Source organism: Gorilla gorilla, chromosome 9 (assembly GCF_029281585.2).
Source record: "Gorilla gorilla gorilla isolate KB3781 chromosome 9, NHGRI_mGorGor1-v2.1_pri, whole genome shotgun sequence".
NCBI classification, from domain to species: domain Eukaryota; kingdom Metazoa; phylum Chordata; class Mammalia; order Primates; family Hominidae; genus Gorilla; species Gorilla gorilla.
In genome coordinates, this window is record NC_073233.2 from 52704065 (window position 1) to 52730818 (window position 26754).

The 26754-nt window shown below is 53.5% G+C and overlaps 1 protein-coding gene across 7 annotated transcripts in view; it reads left to right on the plus strand.

Moving 5' to 3' along the window:
* DGKZ (diacylglycerol kinase zeta) overlaps positions 1-26754 on the plus strand; it is a 47551-nt gene that overhangs the window by 974 nt on the left and 19823 nt on the right. For 3 of the 7 annotated variants that reach the window (XM_019036974.4, XM_055354788.2, XM_055354787.2), the window contains exon 1: positions 11479-11669. The exons of 2 other annotated variants lie outside the window; for them this stretch is intronic. In XM_019036974.4, the coding sequence (XP_018892519.1) occupies positions 11494-11669 (176 nt within the window). In that variant the 5' untranslated portion in view covers positions 11479-11493. Of the gene's footprint in view, positions 1-11478; positions 11670-13482; positions 13906-26754 lie in introns of those variants that run through there. 2 more of the 7 variants (XM_004051007.5, XM_019036973.4) reach the window with 1 other exon arrangement.

Sequence of the window (26754 nt, forward strand, 5' to 3'; positions counted from 1 at the left end):
CTTGTGGAAATGACTGAGAGGCTCCCTGCCACCACGGTGGAGACTCTGCTGCCCAGAGATGGGGAACAGAATTCCCTCCTGAACCCCTGTGCCCCAGCAGGCCCTGGCTGGCAACCTCCAGGGGCAGAGGGAACCTCCCCACCCCCACCCAACATCTTCTTAATTCAGCTGTCTTCTGTCAGTGTCAGAGTCTCTTGGCCTGCCACCTCTGCCCAGAGGGTCCTGGAGGAGCCAGCTGGAGTGGGCTCCAGAGGTCATTTTGGTGACCTGGGGTAGTACGTTAATGAGGGAGGACTGCCCCTCAGAACAAGGGTGGGAAAGTTACACAGAGGTTGGAGCTGGGACAGCCCAGTACACACCTTACCTTCCTCTTCCTCTCCCAAACCACAGCCTCAACTTGGACTTGCTGTCCCTCTCAAGCCCTTGGCCCAGAGTGACCTCCCCTGGAGAGTCTAGCAGGGCCACTAGGGCAGCTGCGGTCCTTAGAGCCATCAGCCTGGTTGGAGAGGACAATTTCCCTGTCCACTTACAACCATGGGGCGTTTGGGTTATGTCTGAGGCTGCCCTGGTTCTCCCAGTGGCTTCTGGGAAGACGTTTCATAAAACTCGCCCAGCCCTGGGAGCTTGAAAGGCCTCAGTATTCTTAATGGCTCTGGGGCCATCAGGGCTCCATCACTTGGGTGAGGAAGGGGCAGAAGGGGAGGGGATTTTCCAAGAAGCGAGATGCTCAGAGCAAATGGGAAGCAGGCCAGGTTCCCGTGGGCCCTACCTCCACCTTCTAGGGTGTACTAGAAATCATGGGTACACCGGGCTCCATTACCAAGTTCTTCCAGAACACCACGCCCAGGGGAGTGCATCATCCATCCCATGCCTCTGGCTGTAGGTATGAATGTCCCCCTGGGGCAGGAGGAAGTGCAGAGGGACTCACAGGGGATGCAGCAAAGAATGGAGACTCCTGGGATAAATGTCAGCCTGGGAGTCAGAAGACCTGGTTTCTACTCTCAATTCTGCCAGAGACTTGTGTGTCCTTGAGCTGGACAATATCTCTCCCTGGGCGTCAGTTCTTTACTTTTAACATAAGGGGATGACCCCGAGGTTTGCCTTAGCTGTGGGTCAGAGACAAATCACAAATGGAGGCTGGGCACGGTGACTCACACCTGTAATTCCAGCACTTTGGGAGGCCAAGGCAGGAGGATCACTTGAGGTCACAAGTTCAAGACCAGCCTGGCCAACATGGTGAAACCCTGTCTCTACTAAATATACAAAAATTAACCAGGCGTGGTGGCAGGCACCTGTAATCCCAGCTACTCGGAAGCCTGAGACAGGAGAATCACTTGAACCTGGGAGGCAGAGGTTGCAGTGAGCCGAGATGGCGCCACTGTACTCTAGCCTGGTGACAGAGGGTGACGCCATCAAAAAAAAAAAAAAAAAAATCACAAATGGAGGCCAGAGTGGAGTAGAGACTTAGAGGGCAGAGAGCAAAGAATAATTGAATAATTAAAGGGCTGAGATAGAAAATGTTGCACACGTGCACGCACAGACACACACACACACACGCACACAGCGGCAAGGGCTGGGATTCCCCTGGGTGGCCCCAGAATGGAGGCCCCTCCACAGCCCAAACAACTTGGGGCCTGTAATCACCAAGGATGCCAGGTAATCCCACTGAGGTCCCCCCAACCCCTGCCTCCAGGTTACCTGTGTGAGGGCGGCAGAAAACAACACCAGGGTGGACTCCACTGTCACCCTTGGACAGATGAGAAGGATGGGGCATCTCCTTACTCCCTGGGGTTAGTCTAGGAACCCAGTCTCAATCTCAGAGCCGGACAAGGCATCAAGGCAAGGAACAGACAGACAAGCCCTGGGAAAGAGCCAGCAGCTCTTCCAGGCCCAGGGGACCCCAGGGGAACAAACTGTACTCTCCAGCTAAGCCCTCTCCTGTGGCTGCTGTCCTGGGTGGCCTGTGGCCTCCTGGCGGGGGCACTGGGGGACCGGGGGCTGGCAGGAGCTCAGGGCCATGGTGGCCCTTTTCACATCCTCCACGTGCCACAGTTCCGTGCAGCTCTGGCTGGCAGCTAAACCTCCTACCCTGCTGTGTGGAGTTGCTAAGAAAAGCAGTTGAAAGCCCTTCCCAGAGCGAAAAGGCTTTTAGACAGAAATGTGGGGGCAAAAAAATCTGAGGGCGAGGAGTGGAAGCGGAAGCGGGCTGAAGGCCTGGCTGCTTCTGACGTAAGTGAGGACGGGGGCTTTGGCAGGACACTAGAAGCTTAGAGGGGTGTGGGGGTTTCTCAGAAATAGGTTTCCTTCGCCTCCCAGTGCCAGCATGGGCTGGAAGCAACCCTGGCAGCTTCTTTAGGTAGATGGAGAGATGGCGGGTGTGTGCCAGCAGAAACTCAGACACCTGGAAAGGCAGGGGAGGGGGGAAGGGCAAGAAGGCAGGAAAGAAGGCAAGGGAAGAACTTCAATGGTGTATGTCCTTGTTTGGTTTAAATGGGTCCTGGTTTCCAATAAGTCATAAAAGGGCAGGGCAGGTCCAGGCATGGTGACTCATGCCTGTAATCCCAGCATTTCTGGAGGCCAAGGCAGGAGGATCGCTTGAGCCCAGGGATTTGGGACCAGCCTGAGTGACACAGTGAGACCCTGTCTCTACAGCAAAAAAAAATTTTTTTTTTTTTTTGAGATAGGGTCTCACTGTGTCTATCACCCAGGCTGGAGTGCACTATCATGATCATGGCTCACTGCAGCCTTGACTCAGGTGATCCTCCCACCTCAGCCTCCCCAGCACACACTACCATGCCTGGATAATTTTTGGTATTTTTTGTAGGGATGGGGTTTCGCTGTGTTGCCAGGCTGGTCTCGAACTCCTGGGCTCAAGCGATCGCCCATCTTGGCCTCCCAAAGTGCTGGGGTCACAAGCATGACCCACTGCTCCTGGCCTCTACAGATTTTGTTAAAATTAGCTGGGCGTGGTTGCATGCGTCTGTAGCCCCAGCTACTCAGAATGTTGAGGTGGGAGGATTGCTTAAGCACAAGAATTCGAGGCTGCAGTGAGCCATGATTGCGCCACTGCACTCGAGGCTGGGAGATAGAGTGAGATCCTGTCTCTAAAAAAGGTGGGGGGCAAGGCAGTAGTGCCTGAGATCTTGCATCTCCATCCGGAGGAAAGGAAAAGTAACTCTCATCGTAAATGATCAGGGTTGGGCTCAAGAGACCATGGGAGAGCAGGCTCCAGCTAGGTAAAGCCAGAGTGGGGCAAGGGATGCAGGGCTTGGTCTAAAAAGATCAGTTCAAAGATGCAGGATTTGCAATTCCAGAGTTAAACTCAGTGGTTTCCAAACTGGATCACCTGGGGGTCTCTTTTTAAATGGGTTCTTTTTTTTTTTTTTTTTTTTTTTTTGAGACAGAGTCTCACTCTGTCGCCCAGGCTGAAGTGCAATGGCGTGATCTTGGTTCACTGCAACTGCCACCTCCCGGGTTCAAGCAATTCTCCTGCCTCAGCCTGCCAAGTAGCTGGGACTACAGGCGCCCACCACCATGCCGGGCTAATTTTTGTATTTTTAGTAGAGACGGGGTTTCGCCATGTTGGCCAGGCTGTTCTCAAACTCCTGACCTCAGGTGATCCATCCACCTCGGCCTCCCAAAGTGCTGGGATTACAGGCATAAGCCACCGCGCCCAGCCTTAAAATGGATTCTAAAGCCCTCTCCCTAGAGGTCTTGCTACAGGTGTATAGGGTTGGGCCTGGACGCCTCCACGCTAAAAACCTCTCTCAGGTAATTTTGACAGTGGAGCAGGTTTGGAAACCACTGGTTTTGCCTGTGAAGAAGCCGAAAGAAAAAGAGAAAGGGGCAGGGCAGGAAACAAACAAACAAAAAAAAAAAATGGAGGGAGGGGGTGTCCAATGTGAGATGACTCACTGGGATGTGGCTGGCGGAGGGCTTCCAGGTTCTGAGTTCTGTTTTGGCCCCAGAAGGGCCTCTAGGAAGAACCAGTGCCTGTACCTGGTGTCCTGGGTGTGGGCCAAGCATTACCTGAGATGGAAATATGGGAAACAGTCCCTTCCCTTAACAAAAGTGTGACCCCCATACAGGGTGAGACAGTAAATACTTTAGGCTTTGCAGGGCACTTGACTCTGCCATTGCGGGGCAAAAGTAGTCATAGACGACGTGTAAGTGAAGAAGCGGCCAGGGTTCTGCTAAAACTTTATTCATAGACACTGAACTTAACATTTCATAGAATTTCAGCAACGCAATACCATTCTTTTGCTTTTTCCCACTCATTTAAAAACTTAAAAAGCATTCTTGCCGGGCGTGGTGGCTCACGCCTGTAATCTCCGCACTTTGGGAGGCTGAGGCAGGCGGATCACCTAGCTCAGGAGTTCGAGACCAGCCTGGCCAACATGGTTAAACCCCACCTCTACTAAAAATACAAAAATTAGCCAGGCGTGATGGTGGGTGCCTGTTACCCAAGATACTCGGGAGTCTGAGGCAGGAGAATCGCTTGAACCCGGTAGGCCGAGGTTGCAGTAAGCCAAGATCGCGCCACTGCACTCCAGCCTGGGCAACAGAGCGAAACTCCATCTCAAAAAAAAAAAAAAAAAGCACTCTTAGCTCCTGGGCCCTACAAAAACAAGCAGCAGGCTGGATGTGGCCCCGATGCAGTAGATGGGACAGGACAAGCTCATGGGAAACCAGAACTGAGGCATCGGAATGAACCTGAGCATGGCGGCGGGGGGCTCCGTGGCACATGCATCCCACCAAGAGAGGTCATGCAATGCCCGTGCATATAGCCTTCTGGGTCAGAGAGACCTGGGCTCCAATTCCAGCCCTGCCCCTTCCTAGTTGGGTAAGAGGCTTTCACTTCTGACCCTGTTTCCTCACACGGAAAATGCGAGCGATGATACCTTATCAAGAATGTGGCTGGGAAGATTCAAGAAGATACCAGATGTCAACTTCCTGACTCAGAGCACGGGTAAAACAAGTTAGAGCTTTTGTCCTGTGTAGCTGGACCCCTCTGTGGGTTCCAGAGGCCCGGTAAGGTGTGGAGATGGAGGCTGGCCCCGAGCCACAGATGGTGGTGGGACCCGGGGGTGGTAAAGTTTAACAGAGACTAAAAGCAAGGCTGAGCATGCGCGCATGTCCCAGCCTATGGTCCTCCCCCTTCTCCACCCCCGCAGAGGGGCTGGGGGCAGGGACTGGACACCAACTGGCAGATGAGGATGCCCCCTGCCGTGGGCACGCTGCTGCAGGTCCACGACTCCTCAAGGGAGGGGCACCTGATCCAACTCTCCCTGCGGCTATTTACCAGAAGCTAAAAATAACCCAAGAGTGACAGGGAGATGGGGCCGATTTGTAATTTAAATAGCAACAGGATAAAGCAAGGAGCTGCCAGAGATCACATTCTGTCCTGAATTAACAATGCAAAACCAGGGGCAGAGAGCTGAGCTGAGCAGGGGGAGGGGACCACGGCCAGAGGAAGCCTGGGGTCCATCAATTTTCTTTCCTTTGAAAAGGGCGGGGCCCAGGCCCAGCCCGGAACTCCTTCCCTCCCCTCAGGGACCTGCAGTTCTTGCTGATCAGTGAGTCAAAGGCCAGAGAGGGCAGTGCCACACTGTCCCAGAGGCCAACGTGCAGGGATCGGGATCCCAGGAGAGGGTCTTATCTGACCTCATTTTGGCACAAGGAGCTTGGGACGTGCCCCCAGCAGCCCATGTCCCCGAGTCCCCGCACCAAGGGGCACAGCCACTTGGGCATTTTGGAGGGAACCTGGGAAGGCCAGTTTGATCAATGGCATTTGAAGAACTTATTTGGTGGCCCGCTGAGATGGTGGCCTGTGGGCCAAGCATGGGGAAGCCTGGAGTGGAGTCTCGTTTTTGCCTCAGTTGGTGCCTTTCAGAGTTTTCAGAAAGGCCCCTCCAAGGTCCAGGGTGCCAGGGACAAGGGTTAGTACCAACTGGAGAAAACCTCTCTTCAATGACATACAAAGAGGGTGGGAAAGGAACTGGGACTGGACTCTAGGCTTCTGCAGGGCTCCAGTGTGACTGACAAGGGCTCTCGGCCTATAGATGCCTGGAAAAGGCTAATCAGAGATTGCAGAGTAGGCAGTGCTTTGGGGGCCACTGGGCCGCAGCTTACAAATGAGGGGCTAAGGTTGGCAGAAGTTAAGCAATGTGTTGAGATCACAGAGCCAGTAACTGGTGGAGCCAGGGTCCAGACTGAGATCTGTTTCTCTCCAAAGCCCTTTTTACTCTGTCAGGCTTGCAAAGGCCTAGACTTTCATCCTTAAGGATCTTGCTTTTGGCTCTGTACAAAGTGTACATATCCCTGGGTGTGGTAATAGGATAGGTAGTAAGGGGGCTGAAAGGTAGCTATGCAGTCAGGGCTTATGACCCTACAGATGGGAGTGGGAGGCATGGAAGGCAGGAGACACACTGACCGTGTCGTGGGGGCTTGGTGTAGTCCAGGGTGGGGACAGATGGAAACTTTTGAGCAGATGCAGCTGACCCAGAGTAAGGGGAGAGCTGTGCAGTCTCCTCTCTCACCTCCAATCCAGGAAATTGGGAGGTGCCAAAGGACAGCTTTCAAGAGACATAGTGGTTTGAAGGACCACCTTTGGCTGCTCGGCCGCCAGTGCTGTGCCTGCAGCTCTCTTGCCTCAGCGGGAGAGGGTCTCCAGCCCCTCCTCCAGGTTTCCTCCTGCTCATGACTTTCATGAAGCTACCCAAAAGGAACCTAGTCAAATGTCCATCTGTCACTAGCCAGCAGCACCTGCAACCCAGCTCAGACACATCTGTCTCCTCTGTGGGGGCAGAGGCCCAGTACTTCAGCAGGGGCCAGTGATCAGCAGGTGATCCCAGGCTCTGGGTTGCTCCCAAAGGCTTCAGCAGGTGCCCAGATCACAGGCATAGCTAATGGGGAGGCATGCACTTAAACTTCAAAATCCTTGTAGGACAGGCATGGTGGCTCACGCCTGTAATCCCAGAATGTTGGAAGGCCAGGGCGGGCCGATCACTTGAGGCCAGGAGTAGGAGACCAGCCTGGGCAACATGGTGAAACCCTGTCTCTACTAAAAATACAAAAATTGCCAGGTGTGGTGGGACATACTTGTAATCCCAGCTACTTAGGAGGCTGAGGCGGGAGAATCGCTTGAACCTGAGAGGCGGAAGTTGCAGTGAGCTGAGATCATGCCACTGCACTCCAGCCAGGGCAACAGAGTGAGGCTCTGTCTCCAAACTCTCCATGTCTCACCATGGCCACTTAGGCAAACAAGAAGCCAGTCTCCCTCCCTCCCTCTGCCCAGCCTTCTGAACACCTGTATTCAACCCATGGCAACTTCCATAGGAAGTCACTGAGCACAAACTCATGTACCCAGCACTGAGCTAGGAGCAACATAAGGTTCAAGAATTTTGTAAGGAAGCAAGACTAAGTGCACAAAAAGTCAGATGATACAGGAATATCATTGGGAACAAAAGTGAGCATCATAGGTAAGGGATCAGCAGGTGGGGTGGAATGCCAGTTCAGGAGAAGTGTTTGACACTTGGTAGATATTTATGAAATATTTGTCGTACAAATGAATGAAGGAATGAATGAGCAAAAACTTGGAAATCAGGAAAGAAGATTCAAATGGAACTGTCAGATCTAGAACAGATCTTAGAAATCATCTGGTCCAACCCAGAGAGGGTAATGACTGGCCCACAGTCACACAGCAAGGGCTGGAGTGTGAACCAATGGACTCCATGTCTGCGGCTCTTTCTACCTTCCCACTTTTGCTGCTTGGGCTGGGTCTGAAGGATGGAGAATGTGATTGGCCAAATACCCAGGGAAGACAAGCTAGGAGTGCAACATAGGCAAAGGGAATGGCAGGGGTTAGGGCCACATGTGAAGGGAATGCGAAAAGGGGGAGGAGGGAAGGTTCATTTAGCACCTACTGTGAGGCAGGCACCAGCATGGCATGAGCTGAGAGAAAATCTCTGCAGGGAAAGCCTGGACAAAGAGGCGGAAAAGCAAGAACAGCCAGAGAACGTAAGGAGCCGCGAAGGTCAGGCCAAGGAGGCTGGCTGGGCGGGTTTTGACAGCAGAGGATGTCCAGGTCGTGGGTTGAGTGTTCAGTGCCCTGGTACATTTCTTTTCCCCAGCTCCTACTTGCTCATCCAGGCCACAGAAAGTAGAACACCAACCTCTGGGGCCTCAACAAAGCCCAGAATAGTTTTCTTACCCAGATTCTTCTTCCTGTGTGTACCTGGGTGGATTCTGAGGGGTCCCCAGCTTCCCAGGGCTGGCACATGTTGTCCTAGGAACTGCCAAGGGCATCCTCCATAGTCCCGTGCACCTGTCCCTTCCAGCCGTGTCCTCCCCACCCCACCTGGAAAGCAGAGATGACATTGACAGCGCCAAGGAGTGCAAGCTCAAGGTGGCCCTAGTCTCACAGTCAGGACTGCCCTGCTTCTTGAAGCCTCCAGCCTGCCTGCTTCCCCTCCAGGAGCCCCATTTCCTGCTCTCTACAGCTCCAGGGCTGCCAGACGCCTCAGATGGAAAACAAGCCCAGCCCCATTTCCTCTGTTTAACTGCTCGAGCTACTTGCAAAATGCCTGCAAGAGGAAGGCAGGGCCCTGCACAGCCTCCTTCCAGAATAGACCTTGGTCTGGTGGACACAGTCTCCGATGAGGCCACAGCATATAGAACCCATCTTGAGGCATTCAGAGATAATGGGTTGGAGGGAAAACTGTGGAAAAGTGGGGACTGAGCCTTGGGGGCATTACATGGCCATATCCCCTACCTTAGAGCAGCAATAGGATGTTTTATTTAAGAGCACAGATTCTGGGGCTAGATTCTCACTTCTACCACTTACCAGCTGGGTGACCTTAGACATGTAAGCTTAGCAGCCCTGTGCCTTGATTTCCCCATCTGTAAAAGGAGGAAAATAAGGCCAGGTGCGGTGGCTCATGCCTGTAATCCCAGGACTTTGGGAGGCCAAGGCGGGCAGATCACTTGAGGTCAGGAATTCAAGACCAGCCTGGTCAACATGGTGAAACTCCGTCTCTACTAAAAATACAAAAATTAGCTGGGCATGGTAGCGCACGCCTGTGATCCAAGCTACTCTGGGGGTTGAGGCACAAGAATCGCTTGAACCTGGGAGGCAGAGGATGTAGTAAGCGGAGATCATGCCACTACACTCCAGCCTGGGTGACAGAGTGAGGCTCAGTCTCAAAAAAAACCAAAAAAAAAGCAAAAAAAGGAGGAAAATAACAAGATCTACCTCCTAGAGTCATTAAGAGGATTCAAAGAGCTACGTTACATATTCAGTAAGATTTTTGGCACAGAAATGTTCAGGAACTATTAGCCATTGTTTTATGATTACTGAGTATTACTTATTAATTGCATAGCATGCATTTATTAAACAAATATTTACTGAAAAATATTATGTTCCCGTCATGAGGGACACAAAGGTGATTACAGCACCAGATGGAGGTTTTTAAGGGTCAGGATAGCATCTTGAAGGGTTCTGTAGCATAAACGTTTACTGAACTGAACTGATGCTGTTTCTGTCCTCAAGAAATTCACAGTAACAAACACATATACAACTAAAGAACTAGTTATAGAGCAGGGTGATTAAAGAATGCTTGAGGAAGGTACAGTTTCCTTCCTAGAACCAGTCCTAAGAATAAAGAGTGAATATATGCCCTAGTATTTATTTACCAAATCCTCACAATGGCCTTGAACTCCAGCACGGTTTGGCCTCTGGAGATCTTTCCAGCTCCTAACGCATTCCCCCGGTTCCCTGTTCTCTGGCCATGCTGGCCTTTTTGCAGTTCTCCAGACACAAATACATTCCTTGTTCCATGCCTTTGCTCTGACTCTACTTCCACCTAGAATGCTATTCTCCCAGGTAAGTCACATAGCTCACGCTCCCCATTCATTCAGGTCTGCTCTCAAATATCACCTCCCCAGAGAGGCCCTCCCTGATCCCCTCCCCCTGCCTAAGTCACTCTCATCACTCTTCTCCCTTCCTTTGGCTTCATTTTTCTTTATAGCACATCTTCTTTTTTTTTTTTTTTAGACAGAGTCTCATTCTGTTGCCCAGGCTAGAGTGCAGTGGTGTGATTTCAGCTTACTGCAAACTCCACCTCCCGAATTCAAACGATTCTCCTGCCTCAGCCTCCAGAGTAGCTGCGATTACAGGTGTCCACCACCACGCCCAGCTAGTTTTTGTACTTTTAGCAGACAAGGGGTTTCATCATGTTGGCCAGGCTAGTCTCAAACTCCTGACCTCAAGTAACCCACCAGCCTCAGCCTCCCAATCTTTATGGCACATCTTGTTTGCTGACATTATATTGTACATAGATTGTTTGTTTCCTGAATGTCTTCCCCACTAGAATCTAAGCTCTGTGAGGACAGAGCCCTGCTTCCTTGTTTTTAGAGCTATGCTCTCCGATACGGTGCCTGATGCACAGAAGGCATTCAATAAGTATTTATTGAATGAATTAATTTGTCAACCTTCCTATCTCTTCTTTATTCCTCAGATAACACCATGAGCTCACTTTTTTTTTTTTTTTTTTGGAGACAGTGTCTCACTCTTGTCACCCAGGCTAGAGTGCAGTGGTGCGATCTCGGCTCATCGCAACCTCCACCTCCCAGGTTCAAGCAATTCTCCTGCCTCAGCCTCCCCAGTAGCTGTGATTACAGGCACCTGCCACCACGCCGGGCTAATTTTTGTATTTTTAGTAGAAGTGGGGTTTCACCATGTTGGCCAGACTGGTCTCGAACTCCTGAGCTCAGGTGATCTGCCCACCTCGGCCTCCCAAAGTGTTGGGATTACAGGTGTGAGCCACCATGCCTGGCCTATTACTCCACTTTACAGATGAGAAAACTGAGGCTCAGAAAATCTCCCTGGCACATGTATTCATTAGTTTATTTGTTTATAGGCTACCTTGTCCCAAAAGTTATTTAGAGGACTCCGAGAGGTTTATGACCTGATCCAGGCCACACAGAGCTGGTAAGAGGCAGAACAGGACACATGCTCATGTCTCCAGGCTCCATCCTCATTGCTCATTTCTCTACACCACCTTCCTGTATGCCCAGCCCTGTGTAAGATGGTATGCTGCACACAGAAGTGCTAGGAAGAGAGCGCTCTTTGAGGGCTGGGCACACCCAGCCATTGTACCTGGTGGTTGTCATAAAGCGGGAGACCTCAGCAGGACCAAGAGTTGAAAATCAGACAGTTTAAATGGAGAGGAAAACCAGACAGGAGCCCAGGTGCAGATTCCAGCCCAAGCAAGCCCCATGGCTGCCTCCTGGCTGCTGGTCTGGGCTTGTCCCCACCTGCCCCTTGCTTTCTTGTGCAGCTCTTCACGGCAGCTGGCCCCAGCCAGCGGAAGGCGCCTATGAGCCCTGAGCCTGTGGTCCTCAGCTTGGGCGGCCAGCGGCCTCTAGCAGGCCCCCCCCTCGACCCCACCCCCGTCAGGAAGTGCTGAAAGAGGAAGAGAGTCGCCGGGCAGGATGAGCGCACCGGGGGCTGGCCACAGTGCCGGGGGAAGCTGCAATGAGTCCTCAGCTCTGGGCCCAGTGGAGGCGCTGGGGACGGAAGAAGGGGAGCGGCCGGGGTCACTGAGGCAGATGTGGCGCTACCGCTCCTGGGACGTGCCACAGATCCCATCAGAGGCACCCCAGACACAGTAGGTACAAGGGATGGCCTGGGAGTGGGCATGGGACCTCTGTCCCTCTATGAGCCTTTTATCTGAGATGGGGGTGACAGAAGTAGGGTCACCCATCTGTCATCCAGCACTCTGCAGAGGCACAGAGTAGGACAAAGGAGTTATTGGCAGGGTGCAGGGAGCTCTGATGTTTGGACTGTGTGGAGGAACTGAGCTCGAGAGAGGCCAGGAGTTGAGCAAGCTAGCAGTGGGGGGATCTGGGAAGAGGAGCCCCCCCAGGAGTGTGGCACTGGATGCTGGAGATTTCTGACCCAGCTGCAAGGCCTTGTGGAGACTCCGTGGGGTCTTCAGTTGCCTCTGATCTCTTCTCTCAGAGCTTAGAGTAAGAGCCATTGGGAAACTTCCCCAAAGGGACCCATGCATCCCAGAGGCCAGTTGTCAGGCATACTTGGGGATTGATCTGCCCTCCTCCTGGCCACCCTGGCACCAGTTGCTGGCTGGAGGGCTGGAGCCCCACCTCCCTGATCAGACCTTCTCCCAACTTGCAGGAAACTGGGAGAGGGTTCTGGGCCTCGGGGTGCTGGTTCTTCCTCAAAATCACAGGCTTGTCCGCAGGTCACAGCCCTAAGCATTGGCTATTTGCGGCTGACTAAGGCTGGAAAACGGGCTGCCAGAACCCAAGAGGGGAGGATGAAAGCGAAGGTGACACAGGATGTGGCTTGGCAGAGAGGCGTGCACACAGAAATAGTGGGCAGCTGGTGTGGGCAGCAGGGTGGTAGGGTTTGGGGAGGTGGAAGACCATGCTTCCCAGCTCCTGGCCTCCCTTCGTCAGCCCTGCGGGGGCCATCAGAAACAGCCCCGGTGTGTGTGATGGCTGTGCCCCTACAGGTGACTGCTTGGGTTCCAATTGCTCTCATTTCTGGAGGGGGATGACCTCGGCTGCATTGTGGGGTGTCTTTGTGTGTGCATGTGAGGTATATTTCTGGATGGGAGTGTGTGCGTAGGCACACACATACATATGTGTGAGGGATGTGGCAACCAGTAACCATTGTCCTGGGGGTATTTGTATGTAGGAGAAAGGTGTGTGTTCTGTGTGGGCATGTGTGCTTGTGAATGGGAGTGTGGTACCTGTTGTCCTTCTGTGTATTTGTGAGTGTGTAAGGGCTGTGCAGGTGATTCCCGTAGCATATGAGATCTATAGGTTCTGTTGAATACTATGTCAGGAAAATGCGATGTGTTGGGCATGGGTGAGAAGGTTGGAAACCATTGTGAATAGCTGTGGAAGGATGACTTTGTAGGAGAAACTTGTGAGTTCTTTGTTGGTGTGTGTGCGAGTCATTAAGTGACTTAGGTCACTGAGTGCGAGAGGCTGGGGTGGGAAGTGTTCGTTTAAGTAATGAGTGGGCATAATTGTGTAAGGGATGTGTTTGTTCTGCGTGCATGGGAAGCACTGTGTGACTTTTGTTCCCCTGGGTGCGATTTGGGGGAGCCAAGGAGGTATGGGTGGAGATTGTGAGTGGCTATGAGTAGGGTGTGCGAGAGCGGAGGGGAGGTGGTGACAGCAGCCCTCGCGAGTGTACACTTGTGAGCGTGCAGTTATTTGGTAGCGGAGGGATCGGGGTAGGAAAGACTGCGAGTCTGGGTGCGCGCAGTGCGAGTGTGCCAGGCCGGGAGATTCAGTCCCATCCAGGCTGGCCGGGCCGGGCTGGGGGCAGGGCTTTCTGCTGCCCCGCCCATTCGTCGCCCCGCCCCTCGGACCGCCCCAGCGGGCTGCAGCGCAGCGGGCGTCCGGCAGAGGGCGCTGCGGGCCCGGTGCCACCGTGCGGCCGAGGGGGCGTGCTCGGCGGCGGGCAGGCAGCGGCCCGGCCAGCTATGCGGGGTCCTGCGGCCGCGGCTGGCGGCACTTCCTGGAGCGGCGGCGGCAGCCGCTTCCCGGGCACCTGGGCGTGGGGAGCGGGGGCGCGCGGCGCGGGGCGGGCGGAGCGAGCGCGCGCCATGGAGGTGGCGGGCGGCGCGGAGCGGGCGTGCTGAGCCCCGGCCGCCGGCCCGGCATGGGCGTCTCCCGCGGGCCCTCCGCCGGCCGGGGCTAGGGCCGGATGGAGCCGCGGGACGGTAGCCCCGAGGCCCGGAGCAGCGACTCCGAGTCGGCTTCCGCCTCGTCCAGCGGCTCCGAGCGCGACGCCGGTCCCGAGCCGGACAAGGCGCCGCGGCGACTCAACAAGCGGCGCTTCCCGGGGCTGCGGCTCTTCGGGCACAGGTGAGCGGGGCGGCGGCGGGGCAGGCACCGAGGCACCGGCAGGTTACCGCTCCCTCACCGGGGGACATTCCTCGGCCACTGGGGGTCCGGGCCACTTCGGTACTGACACTGAGTCGGGGAGACGCTGGCACCGGCGGCACGAGCCGTCTTGGCGTGGGCACCTACTGGGAGTCATCCCCCAGGGCCGGGACACGGGCGGGATCGGTCGGCTTGGCACTGTCACCGGGTGGGGGTCATTCCCTGGCACCGGCAGTCTAGTGCGCCTCATGTGTAGTACCGTGGGAGGGTCGGCTCCCAACCCTCCAGCAGGAAGATGGAATCACCCCAGCCCCCGGCACAAGCAGGTTGGGCCCCCAGGACTGGTCACCCACGCCTTCTTGGCACTGATAGAACAGGGCCTCTCTGAGCCTCCTGGCACCACTGAGGTGGGGATCACACCGCCCTTTGGACTTTCGTGGGTCCAGGTTGCCTACCACCACTGCATGGCATCTGCAGAACGTAGCCCCGTTGATACCGTCACCACACATGGCTTGTCCCCAAGCTCTGGTCACTGGTTTAATTGTTTAACATGTTAAGCTTCTCCTTGGGGTTGGGGGTGCCTGATCATCTGTCCTACCTTGCTCTTAATTAGCAGAGAGACCCCAGCCCATCCCTCTGCTAGGCAGGCAGCATGTCTCCCTCTACCCTCTTCCAGCCCATGCTGGGAAAGGGATGGGGTGGGCTGGAGTCTGGAATCTCTGCTGGCTGTTCAAGCTTCATCTTGCCCCCTCCCCCAGCACTCCAAATGTCACCATCTTGTGCCTGTGACAGAGCTTTGACCAGGACTCTAGCGGGGAACTGGGGGGAGGGTGTGGAAAGACTGAGTGCAGGCAGTTCATGGCAAGTGTGCTGCTCTTGGTCGTGAGCCGCTGCCTGCCCTGGCAGCCGTGGTGTAAGGTAAGGGACGTGAGGCCCCAGGAGTACCTGACCTGGCTCCCTGCGCTGCTTCTGACCGAGCCCTGCCCTTCCCTGGTGGCCAAGGAGCTTGTAGCCAATCAACCAAGGACCCCAGAGCCACTTCAGACTGAACTCTGATCACCTGGAGTCTGCCCAAGGCCTCCCTCTCACTTTTCTGCAGCTGCCTAGACTTGGTGGCATTCACCCCCACCCCGCCCCTTAGCTTTGCTCTGCCCCTTCCCTGGGTAGACTTTACCCACCAATAACATGGGCGGTTTTCTCCTGTCGTGTGGGCTAGCATACCCGTGATGCTGACTTGTGCCCTCTACCTGTCTCACCCGGGCCAGGGCCCACTCTTTGCACCTGCACTCTGTCTCTGAGCACATGCACAGATCTGGATTCTTACACTGGCAGATGGAGCTCCGTGGGCTCCTGTGTTACCACGCAGGCTTCAATGTCATATAAAACAGGGCAGGGAGTGAAACTTCCAGTAGCTCTGTTTTGTCACCCACAGCCCTGCAAGATGGAGCAGTTTACACCCAGCTCTGCAGGATGTAGCCTCCAGTATTCACAGGCTCCGCAGGGGGAGGGAGGGGCGCCACCAGAGGCTTCCTGTTGCTGCCCACAGGGTATCAAGTGTTGGGTTCTTCTGACCTGTGGCTGTGCCCCTTCTGAAGGGCACAGGTTTGTGGGTATAGGGATGAGCACATTCGGGAGGAAGAACAAGAAACCAGAGAACCAACAGATACCTTTATGTAATTCTCTAAAATAAGCAGGGTAGGTGGTATTCTTCCTTTTGTAAAAAAAAAAAAAAAAAAAACAATTTTTTGTAGAGATGAGATCTGACACAGCATTGCCCAGCCTGGTCTTGAATTCCTGACCTCAAGCAGTCCTCCCACCTCGGACTCCCAAAGTGCTGGGATTACAGGTGTGAGCCACCACACCTGGCCTGTTTCTCCATTTTTATAGATGAAAGAAACACAGTCAGAGGGGATTTGCTCAGAGTCACATAGCAAGGAAGAGGTAGAGATAGGGTTTGAAGTCAAGTTGGTGTGATTCCAAAATCCACATCCGTTTCTCTATACCAGGATCCCCAGTGGAACATCACAATGGCCAAGGGAGCTTTAAGAAATACAGATTCCTAGATCTTACCCTTGGCGTGTCTGACGCATCAGGTCTGGAGGTGGGGCCTGGGCATTGTTTAAAGCTTCCCAGGTGATTCTGATGTCCCATCAAGTTTGAGAAGCACAGTAGTCCATCAGTCTGGGGAGTGTAAGTGCTCTTATAGGATGCCTGATGAGAGGAAAGAAAATTCAGCAGCACCTCTGGAAGCATGTAAGGAGTGTCCCTTGTTTGGGAGCACTGTGCTGGGGATAGTGGGGCCTTCAGAAATGAATACATTCAGAGAACCCAGTAGTATCAGGCAGAGAGCAGCAAGGGAAAGCACTTTCTCCTGGCAGGCCTGGGAGCTCACTGGGGCTGGCCTCCTTCCCTTTGACTTGATGGGGCCAAGGGGTGGGGGCTGGGGGCAGACATGTGGAAGGGTGGAATAGTACACCTGCTCTGGGTTCTGCCCCCTCCAATGCTGCTTGGCTGGTCCTGCTACCTTTGTTTGTTTGTTGCAGCCTCAGGTAAAAGTCCTCGAAGCCCCAGCTGAAACCAGCCCTTCATCTTATCCCAGCTCCATGCCAGCTCTTAACCTAGCTCTTGCTTCTCCCCAGTCGTCCACCCTCTGCATGTCCCCCATCCCGCCCCCTCCCCACCCCACCCACATACACACATCCAGCCTTGGGGTTGAGAGGCCCAACGGGAAGATCAAGGGTAACAACTAGGTTGGCAGTGGCTGCTGAAGCCAGGTGGAGAATTCTGCATGCGGACCCTGGCTCATGGGGAGAGTTCCATGAACAATTAGCAGTGTCTGCTGTGGGCTTGGCAGGGGGTCTTGATGGCACATGGGCCACATGTTTGCCATCCTGGCCCCTCTGGGTAGGACAGTCTCTGAATGGCAGCCCCTATGGGGCTGAAAGAGGCTTTTCGTTAAAGTCCATCTCTGCCCCACACAACTGGCGTCATCCTCTCAGAATCGGGGGGGTGGGGGGGGGCAGCTTGCCATCTCCCTTTTTTTTTTTTTTTTAGCTCAGTGAGCCATGATTCTCCCCAGCTTGTGGATTCCTCCCACCCCAACTCCATCCCACCTTACTTCTTGCCGGAACTATCAGTCTCCTCCCTGAGGAGGAGGAGGAGAGGAGGTACAGGCCCCTACTCTGATCCCAGGGTATTTAGTTTTCCTCTACCCTGAGCAGAGGGCAGGCAGGACCTTTCCATTTAAGCTTCTGTTGACCCTAAGGATTGGTCAGCCAGGAGTGGGAGAGAAGTGGACTCTGTCTCCTCCTCCAGGACCCACTGGGAAGGAGGACCCGCTTATCCTCTGGCCTGGTCTCAGCAGCCTGATCCTGGCAGGTCACAGGGCTTGTGGATTAGCTGGTTTTACACCCCAGGGGCATCAGAAATTACCTGGCACCTCACACATGTAGACATAAGGAGCCTTGGCCTCAGAGCCCCTGGGAGCCTGAGCGTCTGTGCCGCCATCCCCTGCCCTTCACAGTGCTCAAAGTCACAAGCTCCCAGAGGGCAGGAGGCACACCTGCAGAACCAGTGTGAGACAATGGGTCCCATTTAGAGGCACTGCACACGGCCCCAGCGAGCATGGCCCTGAAGTCAGGGCTGCAGAGGGTGCCCAGCGGGTGCCTGAGCAGAAGCAGCCCCTGTTTGAGTTGGTTCTGCAATGAATAGGGAGGGACGTGTTGAGGGACGCCTCTTGCGCAGAGGTGAGAACCCTGTCTATGGCGCCAGGGTGTCTGGGAGCGAAAGGAAACCTCTTTGAGTGGTTTGTCTCACCCGGGCTAATGCTGGGAGCAGCCCAGGTTGCTGTGAGAGGCAGGGACAACCTAGAATCCTTGGGTTCCAGCAAGTTTGGGAAAGAAAAATGGGCCTCAGTGGCCGAGCTGCGTTCATCTCACCGTGTTTGCTCCCCACACAAGGTCAGGTGCCAGAGTATACAGCTGGCCCCGGCTGGGAACCCAGTGTAGAATTCTCACAGTCTCCCTCTGTGCCAAACGCTGTCAGGGGAGGGAATGACGATTCTTGTCATTTTGTCTCCATGCCATACTCCAAAAAGGTCAGATCCTGGGATGTGGAGCTGCCCAGGATTCTCGGTTGGCACAGGAGCTCGAGAGTTGGTGTCCCCTCAGGCAAGGACAGAGGAAGAACTAAGTGACCGCTGGTGAGAGAAAGCTGAGGCTCCAGGCAGCTGGGCTGGGGGAGAGTGAGAGAAACGGGCCTGCCCTCGGCTCCCTGGAGGCCTCTCCAGAATTCGCCAGTGGCCCCCCCGGGCAGAGGTGAAAGTGGAGTCGTAGGTTAGCCCTGAGTCTTAGGCCGCGCGGGCCCCTCGGAGAAGCAGGGATCCGGAGCCCTTCCACCCACATTAAGGCAGGAGAGAATTGGGAGGTGCGGAAGCAGCCCCTGGAGGCTGCCCTGCAGTGCCGCTGGAGCGACACAAGGGGGCGACAGTTGCCGTTGTGGGAGGCCGGTGGGCGAGGAGCTTCTCCTTCCGCCAGTCCACAGGCCCACGGGGACCCACAGGCACTCGCTGGAAGTTACCTGCAGCTCTAGCTGCCGGGCGGAGCCAATCAGCGCGGCCCAGGGCAGGCTGGGCGGGTGCCTCTAGCCTCCTGGCCCCACCCCTCCCGTCCCCTGAGGCTCAGGCCCAGCCAGGTGGCCTTGACTCAGCCAAGGTCTCGCAGCTAGCCGGGGTCATCTGGAACTCCCGCGCTGGGCTTCCAGGGCCATGTTCATTAAGGCCTCATCACAGGACCCGGGACAGCCTGACCACCTCTCCTCCCTGCCCCCTCTGCCTCCTCCTTGAACAGCCCTCTAAGTCAGCTGCGGGGGCAGTTTGTGCAGGAAGCGGGATCTGCCGCACCTGCAGCCAGGTTCTTCCGCTCCCCGAGTTCCTGGACCACCCCTGAGCGGTGCCAGGCACTCATTCCTTGCTCTTCTTGGCTCTCCTCTGTTCCGTGTCGGGGTCAGCCCCACATCCGGCCTGCAGTGTGGGTCTCAGCACAGGACTTGGCTGGCACTTGGGTCACAGGTGTGGAGGGTAGGCCAAAACAGTAACCAAATGCCCTGAAAGAGCTATCATTCTGCCATCTTTCTTCTTCACCCCCTTCCTCACTGAAACACCAGAGACGTGGTTAGGTCGGGAAAGCAGGTTCGAGTGAGACCAAGGGCTCTGTGGCCGCGGAGGGGAGGGAGAGGCTGAAGAGACAGGAGTGGCGTTCCAGCTCCTCTGTCTTTGGTGATTAACAGCTGCCAGAAGCTTGTAAATTCATCAGTTTCATGTGATCTTCATAACATCTTTGTAGTTGGTTTGATTCCCATTTTGCAGATAAGAAAACCAAGGCTCAGAAAGGTCAGGGGCCTGGCCAGGATCCCCCAGCTCACACTGGAGCCCAGCCCAATGATCTTCTCATGACGTTGGGCCGCTCTACTTAGGAGTACTCTTTTCTTCTATTATTTGCCATCCCTAAACTGGGAAGACCTAAGAAGAGGTTTGAGTGCTCCATGGGGTTTAGTGAAAGGTCTTTGTCTCCTGTGCCAATGGTGTGAGACCCATGAGATAATCTGACCTGGACCCCAAGGGAGAATGGCCACCAAGATCCCTCAAGTCAGGGGGAGCAGGCTGGACTGGGAGAGACCTTTGGTAAAGAGACTGGGGCTGTGAGCCCGTCGTCATGTGGCGTCCGGGCTGGGTCTGGCGTGGAGGACAAGTCTGATCTTTTTCCTCGCTTCAAGGGCGCAGGGAGTCTAAAGCCCAATGGACATGCTCAGAGGAGCCCCCATACCACCCAGGGGTCGGTGGCTGGCCTGGGGCAGGGAAGATCGCTTCACTCGTACCCAGTGCCTCATGGTGAGAGGTCTGAGAGGAGAGGGAGGGCCCCAGCATCCTCCTCATCTACACTGAGACCTCCTCCCCTTGCTCCTGGCAGAGCAGCAGTTCAGAGCTCCCACGTAGAGGCCTCTCCCCTGCCAGGGATGAGCCCATCTCAGCACATGCCAAAATAGCTGTCTGGGAGCCTGGGCCCGCACCGCCCACACCCCAGCATCTCGCGGGTTAACAGCTTGCCTGTCTCTCCGCCCCCTTCCCCAGCTTGCTGACATTTTACAGAGAGAGGCGGGGGCGGTTGTGAAAGGGGGCAAGCTGGTTCTTGCTCCCCAACCCACACGGACACCCCACTGACACAGCCTGCCACCACCCACCCACCTCTGGAAGGCATCCCCTTGGGGGAGACCTTCCTTCCATCCTGAGGGCCCTGAAAGGGTGAGGGACAGGCTGCCAAAACCATCCCTGGTAGACCCAGGGAGCTCTAGGGGGCTGGTCTCCCTCAAGGGGTCTTTTGTAGGACACAGGATCTCCCTCTGTCACCCAGGCTGGAGTGCAGTGGCACAATCATAGCTCACTGTAATTTCAAACCCCTAGGCTCAAGCAATCCTTCCACCTCAGCCTCCCGAGTAGCTAGGACTATAGGTGGGGGCCCCCATACTGGGCTCATTTTTTCTTTCTTTCTTTTGTAGAGACGAGGTCCTGCTATGTTGCCCAGGTTGGTCTCGAACTCCTGGCCTTAAGTGATCCTCCCACCTTGGCCTCCTGAGTTGCTGAGATTACAGGCCTGAGCCACTGTGCCCAGCCTCTGGAGTCTTTTTAAGAAATGATTTTGAAGTCTTTCTAAACACATTAAATATCTTGCCGTTAGAAAAGTGTGCAGAATAAGGTGACACCTACTGCCTAGCTTGGTTGGAGCTTAGCATTAGGCCATATTTGCTTTAGATAGAGATGGAGGCCCCTGTGTCGTACTCCCTGGAGGAAACCACAATTCTGATTTTGGTGTGTGTGATGTTCTTGTGCCTGTTTTTAAAATTCATAGGTATTCATGCCTAGCAACATACAGTGCTGTTTCGTATGATTTTACTCTGGTTTAAATGGTATACCAGGCATATTCTGCATTTAGGTTTTTCCCTCAATATTGTTTTGGAGATTTAACCATCCTAAACGTGAATTCTCACGGATCCAGTTTAACCTCCACGTCCGATTCCATTGTGTAACAGCAGCTTATTTGCCCAGGCTCTGTTGACGGGCACTTGGGTGGTTTGCAGTTTTTCGCTATTGCAAGCGATCCCTCTGTGTTCTCTCCACCAGTGCTTGCTCACAGGGTCTGTGTATTTTCAGCTGAGACAGATGTTGCCAAATTGTGCTCCGAAGTAGTTGTCCTAATTTTTAGGCCTCTGGGTTTATTTTTTTATTTTATTTTATTTTTTTGAGACAGAGTCTCACTGTCGCCCAGGCTAGAGTGCAGTGGTGCGATCTCGGCTCACTGCCAGCTCTGCCTCCCGGGTTCAGGCCATTCTCCTGCCTCAGCCTCCCAAGTAGCTGGGACTACAGGCACCTGCCACCACGCCCGGCTAATTTTTTGTATTTTTAGTAGAGACGGGGTTTCGCCATGTTAGCCAGGATGGTCTCGATCTCCCGACCTCGTGATCCGCCCGCCTCAGCCTCCCAAAGTGCTGGGATTACAGGCATGAGCCACCACGCCCGGCTATTTTCTTTCTTAAAACTTTCAGTAAACTGGGGAATTGTTTCCCAGGAACAAACACTTTCTCCTTCAAGCCTGCAGCAGTCCCTTGAGAGAGACGAGGGTGGGCGTTAGCCCTATTTATCAGATCAGGAAACTGAGACTCAGGCAGGTTAAAAGGCTTAGCTTGAGGTGATGTAGCTGGTCAGAGGCAGATCCTCTGGGCCTTTGAAGCTAAACCTACTGTGAAGGCCTTTGTCCCCTGTGTGAGTAGTGTGGAAGCCTGGAGAGTGGGGTGGGGCCCTGGGGGCTGATGGGGGAGGGAGCAACATGGTCAGAAAGTTGAGGGGGGAGGTGTTAATTTTTTTTTTTTCTTTTTTTGAGATGGAGTTTTGCTCTTGTTGCCCAGGTTGGAGCGCAATGGCGCGATCTCGGCTCACCACAACCCCTGCCTCTGAGGTTCAAGCGATTCACCTGCCTCAGCCTCCCAAGTAGCTGGGATTATAGGCATGTGCCACCACACCCGGCTAATTTTGTATTTTTAGTAGAGATGGAGTTTCTCCATGTTGGTCAAGCTGGTCTCGAGCTCCTGACCTCAGGTGATCTGCCCGCCTCAGCCTCCCAAAGTGCTGGGATTACAGGCATGAGCCACCCTCCCGGCCGGGGTGTTAATATTGAATGAGGGGTGAGGGGGAAATGCTTCTCCCAGCAGATGGGGAATGGGAGTCCTCTGCAGACACAGGAGAAGACAAGGATGGGACGGTCACCAGAGAAGAGTGGGGGCCCGCGAGGGGTTTATAACAAAGGGGCCCCTTTGGGAGGCTAAGGGAGATATATCAGCATTCCCATCAGGGATCGGTTTCAGTGTTGCCTCTGAGACACCAGAGCTCAGCCCAGACCAGGCTTGTCCACCCAGTGCAGCAGGAAGTTCTCGGGAGCTGGCCCACTCCTGGGGCTCTGTGTCCACCTGAAGCCTGTGCTGTCAGCGGGATCCATGAGGCTGAGTCCAGACCATGCGCTGTTCCCTCCACTCACTCTTCAAACCACACCCAGCACTTCTACACTCTGGGGATGCCATTAGAAGCAATGTGAGGCCCTGGGGCTCACAGCCTGTCCGGGGATGCAGATTTGCACATTAGTGCTGATTGCCCAGGGTCTGAGAGGAAAACCATGAGGGAGAATTCACTGAGTAGAGAGGGGAGTGGTATTCCAGGTAGGGAGACCACCGGATGCCACATGGTGCCACGTGGAAAAGGGACCCGCGGTGTTTTGTTTGCCAGAAGCATCCAGGGTGGAGCCTGAGGGGTCGAGGGTATGTGCCATGGAACACACTACTGAGTTCAAACCCCAGCACTGCCACATGTTAGCTGGACAACTTCAGGCAAATGACTTAACTGCTTTGTCTCTCAGTTTCCTCATCTGCAATATGAGGATACGGGTCATGGAGATAAGAATACCAGCTATTCTTAGGAGGGTTCGTAGCTTAATATTTGTAAAAACACTTAGAGTAGTGTCTGGTGGAGTGAGTTATGTAAGTGTCAAATACAGCATTAAAAATATGAAAGAGCAGAGAGGAGGCTGGGAGGCCTGTTGCCTGCCAGCCCCAGGTCTTTGCATTTTGCTCAGCTGACAGTAGAGTCAGTAAAAGGTGATTGGGTGCTTTAGGATGAATTCTGGTGGCAGCGGGAGTCTGGCTTGGAGGGAGGCACTAAAGGAATGGGTTGGTCATTTGTTGCGCAAACATCTCTTTGAGGCCTAGCAGGGGCTGAGTCAGGGACTCGGATGTGAAAGAAGAGACTGGGGGTATTTCACCAAGGAGCTCAGGCCAGCTTAGGATCCCCGCCTAGCCCCCAAGCCTCTGAGACAGCCCCTCCTCCCCTTTCCTTGCCCACCACCCTCCCCTTGTGACTTCATGTCACCAAACCGACTAGTTTTCATGAGAAAGCCATGGAGAACATGGAGCAGGCGATAGCACCCAGCCCAGAAAGGGGCCTCCAGGTGTCACTCTTGGGGTCCTCTAGAGAGGAGAGGAAGGTGGCCACCCAAACCAAGGCTGTTGCCATCCCCTTGTACCCAACAAAGAGAAGTGGCCTGAGCCAGCTGGAGCCTGTGGTCAGCCGTTGCATGTGGTTACACAAGGTGGAAGAAGCCTTTCTCTTCCCTTAAGGTGCTGGCCCCTCCCCCGTGGAATTCCCTGTTCTTTCCTCCTGCACTGATGAGCAGTAAATGCTGGACTCACTGCCAGGCACCATGCCGGGCGTGCCCAGATGCGCTAGACCTGGCCCCGGCCCCCCAGGAGCTCGCGGTCTGGTGGAGGAGCAGGCATGTGGGCTGAAAGAAGCAGGCCTCCCAGGGCTCTAGTGGCAGGGGAGCCGAATGGGCAGTGCGGAGCTGTGAGTAGGAGGGGTGTTCCGTTGGCTGTGAGCAGGCAGCTGCTTATCAGGTAGAGAGGGAGGCCAGTATTCGGGGCAGAAGGTGTGCCAGGTGTGGCGGCACAGCAGTAAGCCAGGCACAGCCAGATTGGGGCACAGAGAATAGGCTGGCTTGGTTAGAACTGAGGCTTCGTGTCACAGTACAGGAGGCTTAGTGCCACACCGCAGGAGCCACGTCTGCCAGGGCGGAGAAGGCAGATTCACTCTGAATCAGTGGTCTTAAAAAGTATGGTCCTGGGGGTGCCCTGACCCATTTCAGGGATTTGATAAAGTCAAAACTATTTTCAGAGCTACCCTGGTTCCTGCCTTTTTTTTGCTGTGCTGATGGCACAAAAGCAGTGGTGGGTAAAACTGCTGGCCCCTCAATGCGAATCTAGGCAGGGGCCCCAACATCAGAGTCCTTACTCCATACATACATTTCTTTAAAAGTAGTGAAGATCATTAATTTTATAAAGTCTAGACCCTTGCGTACCTATACCTTCTGATATTTTACATGAAGGAATATGAAATATATATAAGGCACCTTTGCTGCAAACCAAACTGTGATGAGGAAAAGCTCTTACTCGATGCAGTTGTAAGCTGTACTAGATGCTTTTTTTTTTAAGAACACCATTTGTACTTGGACACCTGATAGACAAACTAGTCAGATGTAGGTATTTGGCAGACATTTTCTCAAAAGTGCATGACATGAGCTTGTCACTTCCAAAACAGTGTCATTATTTGTTGCCAGGCACAGGCCACCATGGCTCATATCTGTAATCCTATCACTTTGGGAGGCCAAGGCAGGAGGATCACTTGAGCCCACGGGTTAAAGACCAGCTTGGGCAACATAGTGAGACCTCATCTCTACATTTATTTTTTAAAAATAAGTAATAAAATATTTGTTGCCAATGATACAATTTGAGCTTTTGAGCAAAAATGAGAATTTTGGAAACCTTTTATTCACTTCCTAGAGCCTGACGGCTTCCTCAGGCTTAAAATTTTTCTGATGAGATCAGTAGTGAAGTTAGTGTGATTTTTGGTATTGTATAATAACATGTGGGCCAGGTGTGGAGGCTCACATCTGTAATCCCAGCACTTTGGGAGGCTGAGGCGGGCAGATCACCTGAGGTCAGGAGTTTGAGAGCAGCCTGGCCAACATGGTGAAACCCCGTCTCTACTAAAAATACAAAAATTAGCTGGATATGGTGGTGCACACCTGTAATCCCAGCAACTTGGGAGGCTGAGGCAGGAGAATCACTTGAACCTGGGAGGAGGTTGCAGTGAACTGAGATCGCAACACTGCACTCCAGCCTGGGTGACAGAGCAAGACTGTATCTCAAAAAAAAAATAATAAAATAAGGCCAGGTGCTGTGAATCATGCCTATAATCCCAGCACTTTGGGAGGCCAAGGCGGGCGGATCACGAGGTCAGGAGTTCGAGGTCAGCCTGGCCAACATGGTGAAACCCTGTCTCTACTAAAAATACAAAAAAAAATTAGCTGGGCATGGTGGCCCATGCCTGTAATCCCAGCTACTCAGGAGGCTGAGACAGGAGAGTCACTTGAGCCTGGGAGGCTGGGGTTGCAGTGAGCTGAGATTGCGCCATTGTGCCATTGCACTCCAGCCTGGGCGACAAGAGCCAGACTCCATCTCAAAAATAAAATAAAATAAAATAAAATGTGTCACCATTTGGAAGATCTGCATAACTCAGTAAACCAGTATTTTCCAATGACTGGTGCTTGATGTTACAAAATTCAAAATGCAAGGTAGTCCAGTGGAAAGTTCATTGACATGGTTTTATATTTATATTTATTTGTATTTATTTATTTATTTTGAGATGGAGTTTCGCTCTGTGGCCAAGGCTGGAGTGCAGTGGCGTGATCTCGGCTCACTGCAGCCTCTGCTTCCCAGGTTCAAGCGATTCTCCTGCCTCAGCCTCCCGAGTAGCTGGGATTACAGGCACCTGCCATCATGCCGGGCTAATTTTTTTTTTTTTTTTTTGTATTTTTAGTAGAGACGGGGTTTTGCCATGTTGGCCAGACTGGTCTCGAACTCCTGACCTCAGTTGATCCGCCCGCCTCGGCCTCCCAAGATGCTGGGATTACAGGCGTGAACCACTGTGCCCGGCCTGATACGGTTTTAGATTCCACATTGCAACTAACCTTTGAGAAACTATCATTTGTCATATTTTGGTGTAGTAGCAAAGAAAATCTATAATTACCTGGAAAGGCTGTTAAAGATATTCCTTCTTTTTGTAACTACATGTCTGTGTGAGGCAGAATTTTCTTCATATACTTCAACCAAAACAACATGTCACAACAGATTGAATGCAGGGATGGACAGGAGAATCCAGCTGCCTTCTATTAGGCCAGACGTTAAAGAGATTAGCAAAAAATGTAAAATGATGCCACTCTTTTTGCTAACTTTTTTTTAGAAAATTATTTATAAAAGTGTTGTTTATATTAACATGTAATGGGCTTATTGTTTTAAGCTAGTAAGTATCTTAAACATTTCTCAGTTTTAACATCTGATATGATACATATTAATAGCTGTCACCCCCTAAAACAAAACTCTTTTGGGATCTTCACCAATTTTGAGAGTGTAAAGGGGTCTGGGAGCTTTCGAGTTGCTGAACACATGGAGGTTCCTGGAGGATGGTGTGCCCAGGGAGGGCGTGGAAGCTCCTCGCCCCTTTCCTCATCAAAAAAAAAAAAAAAAAAAAAAAAAAGGCCAGGTGCAGTGGCTCACGCCTGTAATCCTAGCACTTTGGGAGGCTGAGGTGGGCGGATCACGAGGTCAGGAGTTCGAGACCAGCCTGGCCAACATGGTGAAACCCCGTCTCTACTAAAAATACAAAAATTAGCTGGGCAT